The 18,069-nt window shown below is 38.8% G+C and overlaps 1 protein-coding gene across 1 annotated transcript in view; it reads left to right on the top strand.

The window, feature by feature from the left end:
• Positions 1–18,069, top strand: part of kcnh1b (potassium voltage-gated channel, subfamily H (eag-related), member 1b) — a 99,090-nt gene that overhangs the window by 30,391 nt on the left and 50,630 nt on the right. Inside the window, exon 7 of the mRNA XM_067416320.1 lies at positions 2,114–2,543. Within this exon, the coding sequence (XP_067272421.1) occupies positions 2,114–2,543 (430 nt within the window). The remainder of the gene's footprint in view (positions 1–2,113; positions 2,544–18,069) is intronic.

The following is an 18,069-nucleotide window of genomic DNA, read 5'->3' as shown; positions in this document are numbered from 1 at the left end:
AGGTAAACTCTGGGTCAGGCTGGGCCGCATCAAGTACTTTAAAAAAAAGAGAGCACAACTGATCCAATCTTCTCAATCTTTTTTTTTTAACAGTTCTTCAACATGAATGTTTCTTCTGAACATGAACTGTTCCTCTGAATTTGTACATCCCTTTCTTAACATGAATGGTTCATATAGGCTTCTCTTGCCTACTCGTTTTTATTTTATTTATTTTTTTATATAGTGATAATATATTTTTTAGATTTTTGGATCTGGTTATCCTTCGTCCTTCGCACCTATCTATTACCAACAGGTGTGTGATGGTAATTGTGTACTAATAAATATAGCGGTAACACTAGAATAATTGTCCGTTATATAACTATGCAGGAAGTAAAGCAGGACTAATAGTATTACAACATTAACCCTTCAGCTACTAATATAGAAACAAGCTGAACTAATCAGTAAGTAACATTGAATTTAGGAGATAGTTCCCTATTAAGTAATCAATAATTACTGACTGAGATTAGCCTCATTAATTACTATTAACTAACTGACCAATTATCACACAATTATTGTGTGTCTGAGATGCAATTAATCATATTCTTTACTCTGAATAAAGTCATAAAATGCACCACTAATTACTTAAGTGCTACCTAGTCATTATGCAGGAGCAACTAGTTGATCTTGACGATTATTTTAAAGTTGAAAATATGTTTTTTCACTTTAAAAATAATGGTCCAGATCACCAGTACTCCTTGAAGAGTGATTGGGTACTTGAGTAATTAGTGATGCATTTTATTACTTTATTCAGAGTAACAAAGGACAATTTTTAAGAACTACTAGTGATTTAACAATGTTTTCCACTTTAAAATAATGGTCCAGATAACTAGAAGTTCCTGCATAATGACTAGGTGACACTTAAGTAATTAATGATGCATTTTATGACCACATTGAGAGTAAACAAAGAAAATGTATCATATATCAGACATGTTAATGTTGTGATTAGTAATTGATTAGCAATTATTTCTATTTTTTCCTTGTTACCTATTAGTTATTAGTGACGCCAGACTCATTCAGTAACGATTAATTAAGGAACTGTCTTATTCCTGAATTCAACGTTACTTACTGATTAGTTCAGCTCGTTTCTATATTGGTTAATAGTAGTAGCTGAAGTGTTACTGTAGTGTACTAATTAGATGTAGTGCTACTGTAGTGTACTAATTAGATGTAGTGCTCCTGCATTACTTCCTCCATAGTTATCTATTAATAATGGAGCATTATTCTAAAGTATTACCAATATAGCCAATAGAAATTAAATCATTATGTAATACTGAAATAGTATATGTTTTTATTTTTATTTAAAATAATAGACTATTTCAAAGCAAGGCCATAACCAGGTCAAACAGAACAGAGAATGAATTTCTAGGTCTAATTCTAGTTGGGAAATAATCTATTTGGGACTATTTGCAAACAATATTTGCATTAATTTGCATCAAATATATTATTTGTCCCGAGATTCTTCGCATGATTGAATAAATACGTACATCCACTGCTTATATTTGTGTTCCTCAGTGGTCTAATAGTAGACTTTTAGTAAATCGTCTTAAATGTTCTAATACGCTCATATAGTTTTCTTCATTAAAATGTTCATCAATGATTGTATATTAGGAGAATGGACACGTTGCATTTTGTGTGCATTTGTGTGTGTGTGCAATTTAGTTTAGTTTTTCACCCGACAGAATAGTCTCTATCCGCAACTTTATTACATGATAGATTGAAGCACTCGTCTGTGTGTGTGTGTGTGTGTGTGTGTGTGTGTGTGTGTGACAGTCATTTCGACTGTCTAATCAGCCTCTGTTCATGTCAATCATGCAGTGTCAACCAATTATACTGTATGAGAGAGGGCCGAGCAAACTCTCTCATACACACATACGAAGTGAGGCATAAAGCACACGCAACGACTGCGCCAAAAATGGTTTTCAGAGCAACACGCGGGCTGCACAAACACTAAACTTTGATATCAAGTAGGGGGCCTTCAGTTTTGGGGGCATTTAGGGTTTTCAGTGTATGGGTAAAATCATCTTCTAAATGATATAACTAACTAAAATATTCACTAATTCATTATTTCTTTCAGGGCATCAGCAGCCTCTTCAGTTCTCTGAAGGTGGTGCGTTTGTTGCGACTCGGGCGTGTGGCCCGTAAGCTGGACCATTACATTGAATACGGTGCGGCAGTGCTGGTGTTGCTGGTTTGTGTGTTCGGCCTGGCTGCCCACTGGCTGGCCTGCATATGGTACAGCATCGGTGACTATGAGGTCATAGATGAAGAAGCCAACATGATCCGAACGGACAGCTGGCTGTATCTTCTGGGAGAATCCGTCGGCACACCATACCGCTTCAACTTCAGTGGCACAGGGAGGTGGGAAGGGGGTCCAAGCAAAGATTCGCTCTACATCACCTCATTATATTTCACCATGACCAGCCTGACCAGTATTGGCTTTGGGAACATCGCCCCCACCACAGATGGAGAGAAGATCTTCGCCGTGGCCATGATGATGATTGGCTGTGAGTAAAACATTTCTCGACCACTACAAGAAATTCAGTTTGCTCTGTGGTAGTACATAAATTGCACTTTCTGGAGTAAAAAAAAGATTGACAAATCCATAATTGTAGGGATCAACAGTCAGAAAAAGATTCCAATGTGCAGGCTATCAATTTTATTTCATATAAAAAACCTTGTAAAGATGTTCAACATCACTGTGTTTGTTGTAAAGGTTTGGACTGCAGGTACTTTTTTTGCCGTTGACAGACTCACAGTGGAACATCAGATCTATATAGAGCCTTGTGCTGATCTAGATTTCATTCTGTCCAGACTCCGGCACGCAGTACACTATGATAAATTACATAAATGCTTAACACTGGAAAGGCCCTACTTTTCTGCACTGGCAGAATACGAAGATGCTCCCCTTGGATTTATAGCAATTTTTGGCCGCATGATTACCACAGTAAATACAAGGTCACACTTTATTTTATATCGTTCATATTGTCATGTACTTAGATACATTATTACAGAGTAATTCTACAACATGTACTTTTTGGAGCTGCTCACAATTACGCAGTTATTATGTATGATAAATGTGTGATCACATTAGCAACATTTCCATGAAATGTGAGATTAATGGGTCTATTGTCAATATTGCACAGAACTAACTTTCAAACCCATATGCTTTTTCTTGGTCAATGCTGCTAATTTTTTAGACCAACTTGAACTCAAGTGATATTTCCAAAAACAATCTCATTAGAAAACTATTTTACAAGATGGTGATTTGAATGATTTTGTATTATGTTGTATTATTTGTATGTTATTTATATGGAAATGTATGGTACAAAAAAAGTGGTGCGCAATTACAAAAACGTACAAATGAAATGAATTCATATGAATTAGCCATTAATTTGAAAAAACAAAATAGTTATGGCTTATATCAACTTATTCTACTAACACAAACCCTATCATCTAACCCTAAACTTACAGTCTACTAATACTCAAATTATTGAGTTAGTTGACATGTAGTTGCAAATGACTGAGAGTTAGCTGACATGTAGTTACAAATGACTGAGAGTTAGCTGACATGTAGTTACAAATGACTGAGAGTTAGCTGACATGTAGTTGCAAATGATTGGGAGTTTGTTGACATGTAGTTACAAATGATTGAGCGTTAGTTGACATGTAGTTACAAATGATTGAGCGTTAGTTGACATGTAGTTACAAATGATTGAGCGTTAGTTGATATGTAGTTGTAAATGATTGGGAATTTTTGACCTGTAGTTCTAAATGATTGGGAGTTAGTTGACATGTAGTTACAAATTATTGAGCGTTAATTGATATGCAGTTGTAAATGATTGGGAGTTAGGCCCTGTCCACACGAACACGGGTATTTTCAAAACCGCAGCTTTTTCTACGCGGTTTGGCTGTTCGTCCACACGCAAACGCTGTATCCGGTTACTAAAACCGGACTTTTTTGAAAACTCCGGCCAGGGTGAAGATTTTTAGAAACTCCGGTTACAGCGTTGTCGTGTAGATGGTGAAACCGGAGATTTCGGTTTTTTAAATTGAAGTGCGCGCCGTTCTCGCCTTTGTTTGACGTCAGATGTTCCACATCTCCTTTTGATTTACGTGAGTCGATTCTATGCGGTGGACTCCACTAACAGCGCTTATCACATGTTTATCCTACAGATGTTCAGTTATTTCATTGTATTGCAGAACAAAGGCGCCAGAATGCAATAATACAAAATAGTAAAGCAAGTGTGTGAAGCTATACAGTCCACTTCGGCCCTGCACCTGTGTATCTACAGTTACCTGTCACTGAGTCCAAAGTAAAGGAACTCGTAGAAGTGTTTCACTTGAGCTCATGGCATCCCTCAGTCAGTGCAATGTGCATCGGTGCAGTGAATGGGACCCATGTGGAAATCAGGCAGCCAATCATAGCGTAGTTTTGCGTTCTCATGTGGACAGATTTTTTTTAAAAACCGTGCTTGTGTGGACGCGATTGTTTTTTAAAACGGAGGAGGAAAAACTCCGGTAATAAAAATACCCGTGTACGTGTGGACTAGGCCTTAGTTGACCTGTAGTTTTTTTAGTTAGTTGACCTAATTGCAAATTATTGAGAGTTAGTTAATATGTAGTTGCAAATGATTGGGAGTTAGTTGACCTGTAGTTGAAAATGATTGAGTTATTTGACCTGTTGTTGCAAATGACTGAGAGTTAGTTGACAATATAGTTGCAAATGATTGAGCGTCAGTTGACATGTAGTTGCAAATTATTGGGAGTTTGTTGAAATATAGTTACAAATGCTTGAGCGTTAGTTGACCTGTAGTTGAAAATTATTGGGTTAGTTGACCTGAAGTTGCAAATTATTGGGAGTTAGTTGATATGTAGTTGCAAATGATTCAGGGTTAGTTGACATAGTTACAAATCATTGAGAGTTAGTTGACATTTAGTTGCAAATTATTGAGAGTTGGTTGACATGTAGTTATAAATGATTGAGAGTTAGCTGACATGTAGTTGCAAATGATTGAGCGTTAGTTGACCTCTAGTTGAAAATTATTGAGTTAGTTGACATGTTGTTGCAAATGATTGGGAGTTAGTTTACCTGTAGTTGAAAAGTATTGAGTTAGTTGATATGTAGTTGCAAATGATTGAGGGTTAGTTTACCTGTAGTTGAAAAGTATGAGTTAGTTGAAATGTAGTTGCATATGATTCAGAGTTAGCTGATCTGTAGTTGCAAATTATTGGGAGTTAGTTGACCTGTAGTTACAAATGATTGAGAGTTAGCAGGTATTTTCTTTGCCGTTGACAGACTCACAGTGAAACATCAGATCTATATAGAGCCCTGTGCTGATCTAGATTACATTTTGTCCAGACTCCGGCACGCAGTACACTATGATGAATTACATACGTGCTTAACACTGGAAAGGCCCTACTTTTCTGCACTGGCAGAATACGAAGATGCCCCCCTTTGTTTTATAACAATTTTTGGCCGCATGATTACACAGTAAATACAAGGTCACACTTTATTTTATAGCGTTCATATTTTCGTGTACTTAGATACATTATTACAGAGTAATTCTACAACATGTACTTTTTGGAGCATGAGAATGTGAGATTAATGGGTCTATTGTCAATATTGCACAGAAATAACTTTCAAACCAATATGCTTTTTCTTGCTCAATGCTGCTAATTTTAGTTACAAATTATTGAGTTACTTGACCTGTAGTTGCAAATGATTGAGAGTTAGTTGACATGTAGTTGCAAATTATTGAGTTAGTTGACATGTATAGTTGCATGTTACTGTGAGTTAGTTGGCATGTAGTTGCAAAGGATTCTGAGTTAGTGGACATTTAGTTGCAAATGATTGGGAGTTAGTTGATATGTAGTTGCGAATTATTGAGTTAGTTGACATGTATAGTTACATGTTATTGAGAGTTAGCTGACCTGTAGTTAGAATTTATTGAGTTAGTTCACATGTAATGTTGCAAATTATTGAGTTAGTTTACATTTATAGTTGCACATTATGGTAGTTAGTTGACATGTAGTTACACATATTTGACTTAATTTATATGTAGTTGCAAATTAGTTAAGAAATAAACTGTACTTCTACAACATTTATTAATCTTTGTTGAATGTTAATTTCAACATTTTCTAATGTTATTAAAATCAAAAGTTGTTTTTTTTAATATTAGTTAATACATTGTGAACTAACATGAACAAACAATGAACAGCTGGATTTTTATAAACTAACGTTAACAAAGATGAACAAATACAGTAACAAATATAATCCTCATTGTTAGTTCATGTTAATTAATACATCAACTAATATGTTAACAAATTAAACCTTATTGTGAAATGTTTGAGAGTTATTTTAGCTCAGTTTATTTGTATACAGGGGCAGTTTACATCAACAAATATGTCTGTAATTGTGCCAGAATTAGCATATTTTTCATTTGTAGACCCTTGTCAGAACGTTAAAAAGTCACCATTAAAATAATAAAAAAAGTATCTTATATTACATGACATGTATAGATGAAATGTATAGTTGGACATTTACTTAGTATTTACTTAATATTACTAACCCAGTAGTCATTATTCAGCTTCAGTGTTGACATGTTAATATAACTGCACCATAATAAAAGCTATCTTGTTGGTATTTTTATGAGTGTATTTTGAATAGGTGCAAATTTGTAACTGGAATTTACCAGCATAAAACCTAAATGTTTATGTGACTGATCGCCTTCCAAAATTGTTGTCTGTGACATGATCACCCTGCTTTCATCCCAGCGTGTGTGTGTGTGTGTGTGTGTGTGTGTGTGTGTGTGTGTGTGTGTGTGTGTGTGTGTGTGTGTGTGTGTGTGTGGATATCTGTGCTAGTGTGCACAGTTAGTGTAGCATGGTTGTGTAGGGTCTCTGCGGGTTTGTCCCGTTCAAGGCGTGAGTGATGCTGTTGGCCGCCCGAGGGTGACGGTGATGTGGAGTGTCATAAAAGTGGGGGGAGACTGACAGAAAGACAGGAGATCTCAGTGTGATCCTGCTGATGCACAGGAAACACAGCAGGCGCACATTCAGTCAGCGTGACACTCTCTCAACACGCACACAGGGAGAATAAGTAATGAGAATTTGCCTAAAGAAAATAAAGCATTTCAGTTTACAGTAATGAGAATTAAAAGAGGAAATGTACATAAAGCCTTTAAAAAGGAAGCTTACATAAATGTGTTTCTGAGTGTGAATGCTGGAACAGTTGGTCTGGAAATGTGAGCAGGACAATGAGGGCTATTGCAAAAGTGTGTCTGAATACAGGCTAAGACTAATGCCTGTTACAGACGATTTTGGCAATCCTATAAGATCATCACAAATCAAACTATGACATTGATCTAATACACTTGGGTATGACAGACGGTAGACTGATATGTATTTGTCTGATGATGACACCTATTGAATCGAAAGGAGAATAAACATAACATTTCCTAATGGCAATTTTTGAACAGGGACACAAATAATACAGCCAAAATTGCACTTTTTTTCTTTGTTTCTTTTTTGAGAAAATGTGTGTTGGTGCACTGCAAAAAAATAAACAAAAAATAAATATATATATATATATATATATATATATATATATATATATATATATATAAATATATATATATATATATATATATATATATATATATATATATATATATATATACAGTAATGTCTGATTTTCTTTTTTCTGTCATTTTATCTGGTAACGCAACAACACATCAATAGTTGTTTAAATATGAGTTGTCTTAGGTTCACCATGCGGTAATATCATAATTATTTCATTATTTTGCTTTTTCCACATAAAACCCAACACAGCGGTAAATCTACAATATTAGCCTAATATCAATTAACACATAGCTTATCACTGTGTTCGTTGTAGTGGGTGATTTACAACAAGCTACCAAACAATAATTGCTAACATATCGGACTCCTGGTGTTACTTTAAAATATGTTCATGTTAATAACTTTTACCTTAATGATTGTAACATCTGACATTTTTAAAGAGTGGATTTCTAAGAAACCATATGTTCTTAAAGTAGATGTTTCTTAATATTTGGCAGAATCATTTATTGTCAGCATTTGGCTCAGTAGTTTTGACTCACTGTATGAGAGAGAAAGAGAGCTCTCATAGGGCCTTTCAGCTACTCTTCTCTGTTTGTTACTTATTTTCCCATCTCACCCTGGAGGCTCATTAGAAGCTTGTTACACTTCAGTGAGAACACAGAAACCATTAAAGTGATGATTATTTCATTAGTGAAGCGCCCCTGAGAGTGAGCGGGATGCCATTAACAGTGTTTGGTTTGTTCAAATAAGTCAAATCATTGTCAAAATACTTGAAAGCATGTAAAAGATGCAGTTTATTACATTATTTAGTCACTTTCAGAAACAAATTTTTCAGACGGCCCAACAATTATATTAACCATATCAGAACATATTCAATGTTTAATACTGCACATCTGCGTGGAGCAAGAACAGTAATAATTCACTGTGGGCAGAGCTACCCAGTGCTACATTACAAAAAAAAAAAAAAGAACAAAAAAAAAAACACACAAACAACACAATGTCATTATTCACTTTGCTGCAACTGGTCAGGACAAAACCACACGCTGCGTCTGAAATCATGTACAGTATGAGTAGATACTGCCATTTTACTTTGAGTTTACTTTGCATACTATATAGCATGATTGTATAAATTAAATTAGGATTTACTACTGTCCCATGTGCAGTCTGTTTTTTTGTGTTTGATTTTATTCCTTTGTTCAGTTTCCTGCCACTCCTTGTTTCCATGGTCATCATCATTATGAGTTAATTTAGTTCCCCTATGTCGGTTTAATTACCGTTTGTGTACAGCCCCTGACCAGAGTCCAAAAAGAGGGCTCCAGCTCCTGTCCCCAGTCCACAGAGGACTTCAGCCTCTGACCAGAGTCCAGAGAGGACTCCGGCCCCTGACCAGAGTCCAGAAAGTGCTCCAGCTCCCGAACAGAGTTCAGAAAGGGCTCCAGCCCCTGACCAGAGTCCATAGATGGCTCTAGTCATTGACCAGAATCCAGAGACGACTCCAGCCCCTGACCAGAGTTCAGAAAGGGCTCCAGCTCCTGACCAGAATTCAGAAAGGGCTCCAGCTCCTGACCAGAGTTCAGAAAGGGCTCCAGCCCCTGACCAGAGTCCATAGATGGCTCTAGTCCTTGACCAGAGTCCAGAGAGGACTTCAGCCCCTGACCAGAGTTCAGAAAGGGCTCCAGTCCCTGACCAGAGTCCATAGATGGCTCTAGCCCCTGAGCAGAATCAAGAGAGGACTCCAGCCCCTGACTAGAGTACAGAGAGGGCTCCAGCCCCTGACTAGAGTACAGAGAGGACTCCAGCCCCTGACTAGAGTACAGAGAGGGCTCCAGCCCCTGACCAGAGTCCAGAGAGGACTTCAGCCCCTGACCAGAGTCCAGAGTGCAGAGAAGACTCCAGCCCCTGACTAGAGTACAGAGAGGGCTCCAGCCCCTGACCAGAGTCCAGAGAGGACTCCAGCATCTGTCTAGAGTCCAGAGAGGACTCCAGCCCCTGACTAGAGTACAGAGAGGGCTCCAGCCCCTGGCCAGAGTCCAGAGAGGACTCCAGCATCTGTCTAGAGTCCAGAGAGGACTCCAGCCCCTGACTAGAGTACAGAGAGGGCTCCAGCCCCTGACCAGAGTCCAGAGAGGACTCCAGCCCCTGACCAGAGTCCAGAGAGGACTCCAGCCCCTGACTAGAGTCCAGAGAGGGCTCCAGCCCCTGACCAGAGTCCAGAGAGGACTCCAGCCTCTGTCTAGAGTCCAGAGAGGACTCAAGCCTCTGTCTAGAATCCAGAGAGGACTCCAGCCTCTGTCTAGAGTTCAGAGAGGACTCCAGCCCCTGACTAAAGTACAGAGAGGACTCCGGCCCCTGACCAGAGTCCAGAGAAGGCTCCAGCCCCTGACCAGTGTCCAGAGAGGACTCCAGCCTCTGACCGGAGTCCAGAGTCCAGAGAGGACTCCAGCCCCTGACCGGAGTCCAGAGTCCAGAGAGGACTCCAGCCCCTGACCAGAGTCCAGGGAAGGCTCCGGCCCCTGACCAGTGTCCAGAGAGGAATCCAGCCTCTGACCGGAGTCCAGAGTCCAGAGAGGACTCCAGCCCCTGACCAGAGTCCAGGGAAGGCTCCGGCCCCTGACCAGTGTCCAGAGAGGACTCCAGCCTCTGACCGGAGTCCAGAGTCCAGAGAGGACTGCAGTCCCTGACCGGAGTCCAGAGAGGACTCCAGCCCCTTACCAGAGTCCAGAGTCCAGAGAGGACTCCAGCCCCTGACTGGAGTCCAGAGTCCATAGAGGACTCCAGCCCCTGACTAGAGTACAAAGAGGACTCAACCACCTGACCAGAGTCCAGAGAGGGCTCCAGCCCCTGACCAGAGTCCAGAGAGGGCTCCAGCCCCTGACCAGAGTCCATATAGGACTCCAGCCCCTGACCAGAGTCCATAGAGGACTCAACCACCTGACCAGAGAACAGAGAGCGCTCCATCCCATGACTAGAGTCCAGAGAGGTCTGTTTCTCCTGGCGAACAGTCTGCGTTTGAAAAACCTGCACAACTGTGGTCACCTGAGCCAGAGCCACCAGCAGAACAGTGCACCCCCCCACCTTCCCCCCCACCCGCATGTGGCATGAGGTTGCAGCTTCTGGGAGGGGGGAATAATGTCACATGTTCAGTCTGTTTTGCTTGTTTGATTTTGGTTCCCGCAACTCCTAGGTTCCATGGTCAACGTCATTATGAGTTAATTTAGTTCAGCTGTGTCTGTTTAATTATCTCATTTGTGTTCAGTATTTAAGTTCCAGTCTTTTCAGTTCTAATTTGGTGCATTTCATTCTCAATCGGGTATTGTTCATACTACTGTGTGAACTATTGTGTACTACTGTTTTTATTAGTTGTATTTTACTGTTATAAGTAAGGGAAGAATATGTTTTTGGATGCACCGTCTGTCTCACAAAGACTGTGACTGTGTTTTCATCATTACAGAGTCTCGTACAGCTTATTTTGCATGAGAGAGTCTCGTCTCTATGGAGGCTATTAATGCATGACTGAGCTGTGATGGCATGGCCGTCTTCTTAATGTATGATCTGCTTTAAAAGTTAAGTGTGAATTGGGACCTGCCCTGGCAGGATGTTAAAGCAGGAACTGAGGCAATCATGACATGATCCGTAGAGCGATAAGGAAGAACACAAGCCTTTCAGTTATACAAAAAAAATCATCCATCTATCCACAGACCTATTTTAACACCATTGTTACCATTGTTAAACAGAGCTGTTCAATCCAGTGAAAAGTGTTTGATCTCAGTGCAGAATTCTGATACAAAACCCACATGTCTTAGACAGTTTCACAGACAGGGCTTAGATTAAGCCAGGATTAGACTTTAGCTCAATTAGGACATTTAAGTAGCTTTTATAAACATGCCTTAAAATAAAAAAATAAAATAAAAAACATTACTGGTGTTGGCATGGGAATATTTTAAGATTTGTCAGTGCAAGTAGTTTTAAACAGCTCAAACATTATTTTAAGTCTGGGACCTTAAGCATTGTCTGTGAAACCAGGACATAGTGATTTAAACTAGTCTAAAACCCAGCTGTCTCAACAGCACTGATGCGGAAAACAGGAGAAACATGTCATGAACAATGCAGTAAGAAGGATTTATAATATACACAAACTCCGATATTTACTACGGATTTACTGTAGTAACACTAAGCAGTAGTTTACTGTGCAGTACTGTAACCATGCAGTAGTGGACAGTAATGAAGTAGCTTTTAATTTACTTTGTTACTGTATTTAAGTAATTTTTTTCTATCATAGAGTATTTTAATTTTGGTAAACCTTTACTTTTACAGGTATAATAAATGTCTTTGATCTCGTGTTGTTGCGATAAAAAAAATGGTGGCAATATAATTGAATTGACTCTTCTGTTTTTCAATAGCTGCATTATGAAAACATAACAATGACTAGTTAAATCATAAAGAAGAAGCAGACCTTTAAATTTATCACCAGAAAACTTTCAGTTCATTTTCACAGTCAAACAAACAGATTTAACTTACATTCTCATAACCAGCCGTGGCTTTACCTCATGACTGATTTTCATTTCCACATGGTGAAGAACAATGGTAAATGGACTGCATTTATATAGCGCTTTTAACAGACCCTATGGCCATCCAAAGCACTTTACATTTTTGCCTCACATTCACCCATTCATACACCGACGGCGATGTCAGCCATGTAAGGCGCCATCCAGCTCGTCGGGAGCAGCTGGGGTTAGGTGTCTTGCTCATGGACACTTCGACAGGTGGAACCGGGGATTGAACCACCAACCTTTCAGTTTGTAGACAACCTACATGAACCACTGAGCCACTGCCGCCCCAACAATACAGTTAATTACAGTTAACAATAAAACAATAAAACAGCCTGCATGTATGAGAAATGGGCCTAAGATTCTAATCTGTGGATAATTTATTGTGCCCATACAATAAAAGTTAGTGAGGTGCAGTGTTGTTTTGGATACCATTGACTTTGGATACAAATCTTTTGTGTCCTGCAAAGAAAGTCATAGAGGTTTAGAACAACATAAGGGTGATTAAATGAGAGAATTTTCCTTTTTTGAAAAGTCCACAAAAATATATTTTTTTCCCGCCTTATCTACTCTAGTTATTAAGACCTTACTATTTCTGAGTTGTCTTAAATGTATTTTTTTTTCAGTTTTTTTTTCTTTCTTTTTTTCTCAAACTAGCAAGCTTTGTTTCTTCTATAAAAAAGCCTGTTTCACCCATTGAGCACTTTCTCACACAATATGACTTAGGATTTTATTTAGTACCGTTGATGGTCTTATTGCTTGATACTTTTTCCAATATTGGAATAGTATCCCAATTACACTTCAACTTTGGATGTATGGCTGTCATTGATGGTCACACTAGTGGATGAACTCACACCTCTGACCTGTGTATACCAGAAGTGGTCGAAGCACAAGTACAAGTACAAAAGTAATTTAACACTAAAAGTAAAACAGCTCGATGGACCTTGCTTATTTATTTTTTTAGCTAGCACGCAACCTAGCATTAATAAGAGCAAGGAGAGCAGCAATAACAAAACAGAAGCAACGATGTATTGCAGATAGCATTAATGTCAATATTAAAATGTACAACCTAATTTGGGAATTGAGTCTGATTCAAGGGGAATCGGGAATGCCAAATCCTGACTGACGAGTGGAGGAGCTGGGGATGGAGGAGGGTAATTAGCTCCGACAGCAGCTTATAACACTGACGGAGCTAATATATGCATGCTGTGATAGGCATCATATTTTGTGTTCAGCAGAAGAGAGAAACAACATGAGGATGAGCAAATTATGAAAAAATGTTCAGTTTTCTGGTGAACTCCTTTGACATAATTTAAGAGGAACGCTAGGCTAACAAACTAGTTTTATGTCATTTGAAACTACAGATCAGACTCTCTTGCGGGTGTCGATTTCTTCAGTTCAAAATAACAAGGAACAATATGTTTTAGGAAGTGCAGCGGATTAAAAAGGTGGACGTAAGGGTTGTTCGCCTACAGTGGTTCAGGCTGCAGGGTTGCTGAATGACTAAAGAAATGTTATCAGCAAGATTGTAGAAAACTGTACATTTCTGGTCTATTCCCACCCATTGCAACAGATACCAACGGCGGTTACAATAGCAAAATGTGTGGGCGAGTTTTGATATAGTGTGACTATATTGTATTGCAATAGGTAGGCCTTCAAAGTCAAAAAGTCAATACCGAATCAAAACTAACTAGCACATAATTTGTAATATATATGATTAAATCACAAAATCTGTATGAGATGATAAAAACTTATACCATTAATTGTACCCAGCATGCACATAATGTTACCAGAGAGAGAGAGAGAGAGAGAGAGAGAGGGAGAGAGAGAGAGAGAGAGAGAGAGAGAGAGAGAGAGAGAGAGAGAGAGAGAGAGAGAGAGAGAGAGAGAGAGAGAGAGAGAGATAGAGAGAGAGAGAGAGAGAGAGAGAGAGAAGAAAGAAAGTAACAAAAGAGAAGAAGAGAGCAAAAGAAGAGAAGAGACAAAGAGCAGGCCCGAGAAGAGAGAGACAGAGAATCAAGAGACAGAGTAACAGTTACAATCTTCTTTTATCCTTTTCTTGACCATGTAAATGAAACCATAATGTGAGACATTCAAACTGACCAATCAGGTAATTATATCTTCCCCCACTGTAAAGATGTGACACATTTTGTCTTACAGGCCTTCAGCATCTCTTTGTCTTTAGGAATTATAAAAGGCTGGTAAGAAAGATGGGGGTTGAAAACAACAAAGCAAATGTCTTTTTTTTTTGGTTCAATTTCACATATCCTTATTATTTTCAATCCAACAAATTCATTATGATTTGGAATGTAGAGAAGTAAAAGTTTCCCAAAATAAAATGTAGGCTATGTAACGAAGTAATAATACTGTCCTCTACTGATGTCTACAACATTTATTCAGGCTTTTATGAAGTGTGAAATTGAGCTCCGTCACAGCCTGCTGTCACCACAGGTGTATTAGTGTGTTCTCTTTTAGACTGTGTGCTTTACACTCTCCGGCGGTGATGAATATTTCCTTTTGTCCCAGTGACAGGCCTTCCTCTCTACGGTCCACCTGATGAGGGATCAGTGTCCACACAGTGCGCCATTCTTTACGCAGGCCCTATTTGTGAATTATAGGAAGTCATTAACCTACACATGATTTAACTATTGCAATTATGATGCATTTGTGAATCTGAAGGAGAGTTTTTAGGAAGGTCCATTTTACATGCAAATTACCCAGAATTTACATATTTTACTATTACACTTTTGTATATTATATATTGTATACAAGAGTGCTTTCAAATCGATTAATCACATCCAAAATAAAAGTTCATTTTACATAATATATGTGTGTACTGTGCAATAATGTATATTAAGAAATATTTATGTTTATAGATAGATAGATTATATAAATATATACAGTCCCTGACAAAAGTCTTGTCGCTTGTGTACAAATTGACGTAAAGTGCCGCTGAAATATATTTCTAATCAAGATATTTTTACAAGAAATGGCTCATTTTAATCCCACCAGCTTTTGTGATAATGTTTCAGTGAAAAACTAAACTTTCAAAAAGTATTCTAATATTCACAGCTTGGTAAAGCCCATTAAGTCAATTTTTGCAAAGACATAAGTGTTGTCACCTTGTCATATGAGCTTCACCTGTGACTAATAATGGATCAATTAGGTCTCAAGTGTGTATAAAAAGAACCCCAGTACACTAGACCTTTACATCAACTGCAACTAGACCTCTGCAAACATGCCTAAGATTCACCCAGAGACTAAAGTTTTCATTATCAAGAGGCTGAAGACCAGATCCACTGCTGATGTGGCAGACACCTTCAATGTGTCTCATCGTCGAGTACAGAGGATAAAAAAAAGATTTGAAGAGACTGGAGACGTTTTTGACAAGCCCAGGTCAGGCAGACCCCGCAAGACAACTGCTCGAGAGGACCGTTTGTTGGCTCGAAAATCCAAGGCCAGCCCATTTTCCACTGCAGCAGAGCTCCACGAGACCTGGTCACCTGAAGTCTCTGTGTCCACCAGAACAGTTTGTCGGATTCTGTCTTGAAATGGCCTCCATGGTCGAATCAGTGCCCAGAAGCCAGCACTAAACAAAAGACAATTGAAAACCGTGTGGCATTTGCCAAGGCCCACAGCCTGCTAAAAGGATGGACGCTGGAAAAGTGGCAGAAGTTGGATTTTTCAGATGAATCTTCTGTTGAATTACACCACAGTCGCGGTAAATATTGCAGGAGACCTACTGGAGCCAGAATGGATCCGAGATTCACCCAGAAAACTGTGAAGTTTGGTGGTGGAAAAATCATGGTCTGGGGTTACATCCAGTATGGGGGTGTGCGAGAGATCTGCAGGGTGGAAGGCAACATCAATAGTCTAAAATACCAAGAAATCTTAGCTACCTCTTATATTCCCAACCATAAAAGAGGCCAAATTCTGCAGCAGGACGGTGCTCCATCGCATACTTTCATCTCCACATCAAAGTTCCTCAAGGCGAAGAAGATCAAGATGCTCCAGGATTGGCCAGCCCAGTCACCAGACATGAACATCATTGAGCATATGTGGGGTAGGATGAAAGAGGACGCATGGAAGACGAAACCAAAGAATATTGATGAACTCTGGGAGGCATGCAAGACTGCTTTCTTAGCTATTCCTGATGACTTCATCAATAAATTGTATGAATCCTTGCCAAACCGCATGGATGCAGTCCTTCAAGCTCATGGAAGTCATACAAGATATTAAATTTGGATTTCTGTCTTGATAGAATGATAAATATTTTTTCTGTGAAAATTATTTATTTCAGTGCATTAAACATCATTTGGGAGGGTTTTAGCTTTTCATATGAGCTATTTCTAACACCAATTAATTAATTTAAAGTCAGGTTAATATCAGGTATTTCTAGAAAATAGATAAGCGACAAGACTTTTGTCAGGGACTGTATAGAGTATACATGCAAATATTTCTTAAATGTACGACGAGTGTGTATTTATAATTATACACAGTACACACATATTATGTAAAAATAACTTTTATTTTGGATGTGATTAATCGCGATTAATCTATTTAACCGCACTAATACAATACAAATACACATTTTCTTTTGTTAATGTAATAGGATATGAATTCAACCACCATGCAAGGTTTTTAGCAGCAAGATTTGACATTGCAAGGCAACTTTAAACAACAACAAAAAAATTGTGTCCCCCTAAATCAACTTATGTAATTTTGCAACTATCAATCTAATTTTGACTCTGAATCTTTGCACTACTTAGGGCCCTATTTTAACGATCTGGTTCACTCATTCACACCCATTCACTTTATCATTTGTTCATCTGTATTATATCTGTTTTTATTTGTTGAACATCAATTCAATTTTTTTATTTAGTTTACTAATTCGGGGAACAAACACCATCGGTCAGGTAAGCCAGTCCTTCTGCTTCCTAACCTGAGCCCTAGTAAGTCAAGGTTCAGCACTAAGACTTTGTGCCAAATTACTACAGAGAAGAGCAGCATCAGCCCAGGAGGGATGGATCTCTTTTCAACAGGTCAGGTCTGCCCCAAAAACTTTTCCAATTGTCTAGGAACCCTATGTTATTTTACGGACTTAGACAACCAGCCATTGAGTGATGATAATCTGCTAAGTATCTCATCACTCCTTTTAACGGGGAGGGGACAAGAACAAAAAAAAACTTTATCTGCCATCATACTTGCGAGTTCACACACCTCTTTAATGTTAATTTTGATGATCTCCATCTGGCGAAGTCGAACATCATAAGTGCCGATGTGAATAATAATCTTAGATAATTTACAATTAGCATTAGCCAGCACTTTTAAATTTGCTTTGATGTCATCTAAGTGCATAGTCTGAAGCGTAAAATACTGCGCTATTAACTTTTGACCAGGTTTTTCTTGCTCAATGGCACAGTCGGTTTCAGTTTCTCAAAATCGCAACACGCCAACAATACACCTGAACACACCAGGTTTTCAGACCAGCACGCCCATGGGCAAATGTGGGCATTTGCAAAGTGCATTTGCAATTTAAACAACGTGGCACTGGATGTGAAAAATTTAACTTGCGTTTCGCCTTGCATCGCATTGGTGTTGCGTGTATGATAGGGCCCTTTATATTCCTCCATGCCGATCTCCCATGTAATGGTAAAGCAGTCTTTCCCGCTGATAGCAATGCACCTCTGTGTAAACTGTACTGCAAAATCTGTACCAGTTGACACATTTCTACTGTTGCAGAGTATAGACACCCATTCTCTAGTAATAAATCAGCTATCCGCTGCCTTTAATCCCACCAGGATTTTTCACTTCACCAGATCCGTATCATCATTAACATTCTGCACATGCAGAGCTGGGATTGATTAATATCACCTCTCGGGAGCAGGGAGGCCTCGGAAGGCGA

This window comes from Pseudorasbora parva, chromosome 14, assembly GCF_024679245.1.
Source record: "Pseudorasbora parva isolate DD20220531a chromosome 14, ASM2467924v1, whole genome shotgun sequence".
In the NCBI taxonomy this organism is placed as follows: domain Eukaryota; kingdom Metazoa; phylum Chordata; class Actinopteri; order Cypriniformes; family Gobionidae; genus Pseudorasbora; species Pseudorasbora parva.
The sequence above is the reverse complement of the archived record's forward strand: the minus strand, read 5'-3'. Positions and strand labels throughout refer to the sequence as shown.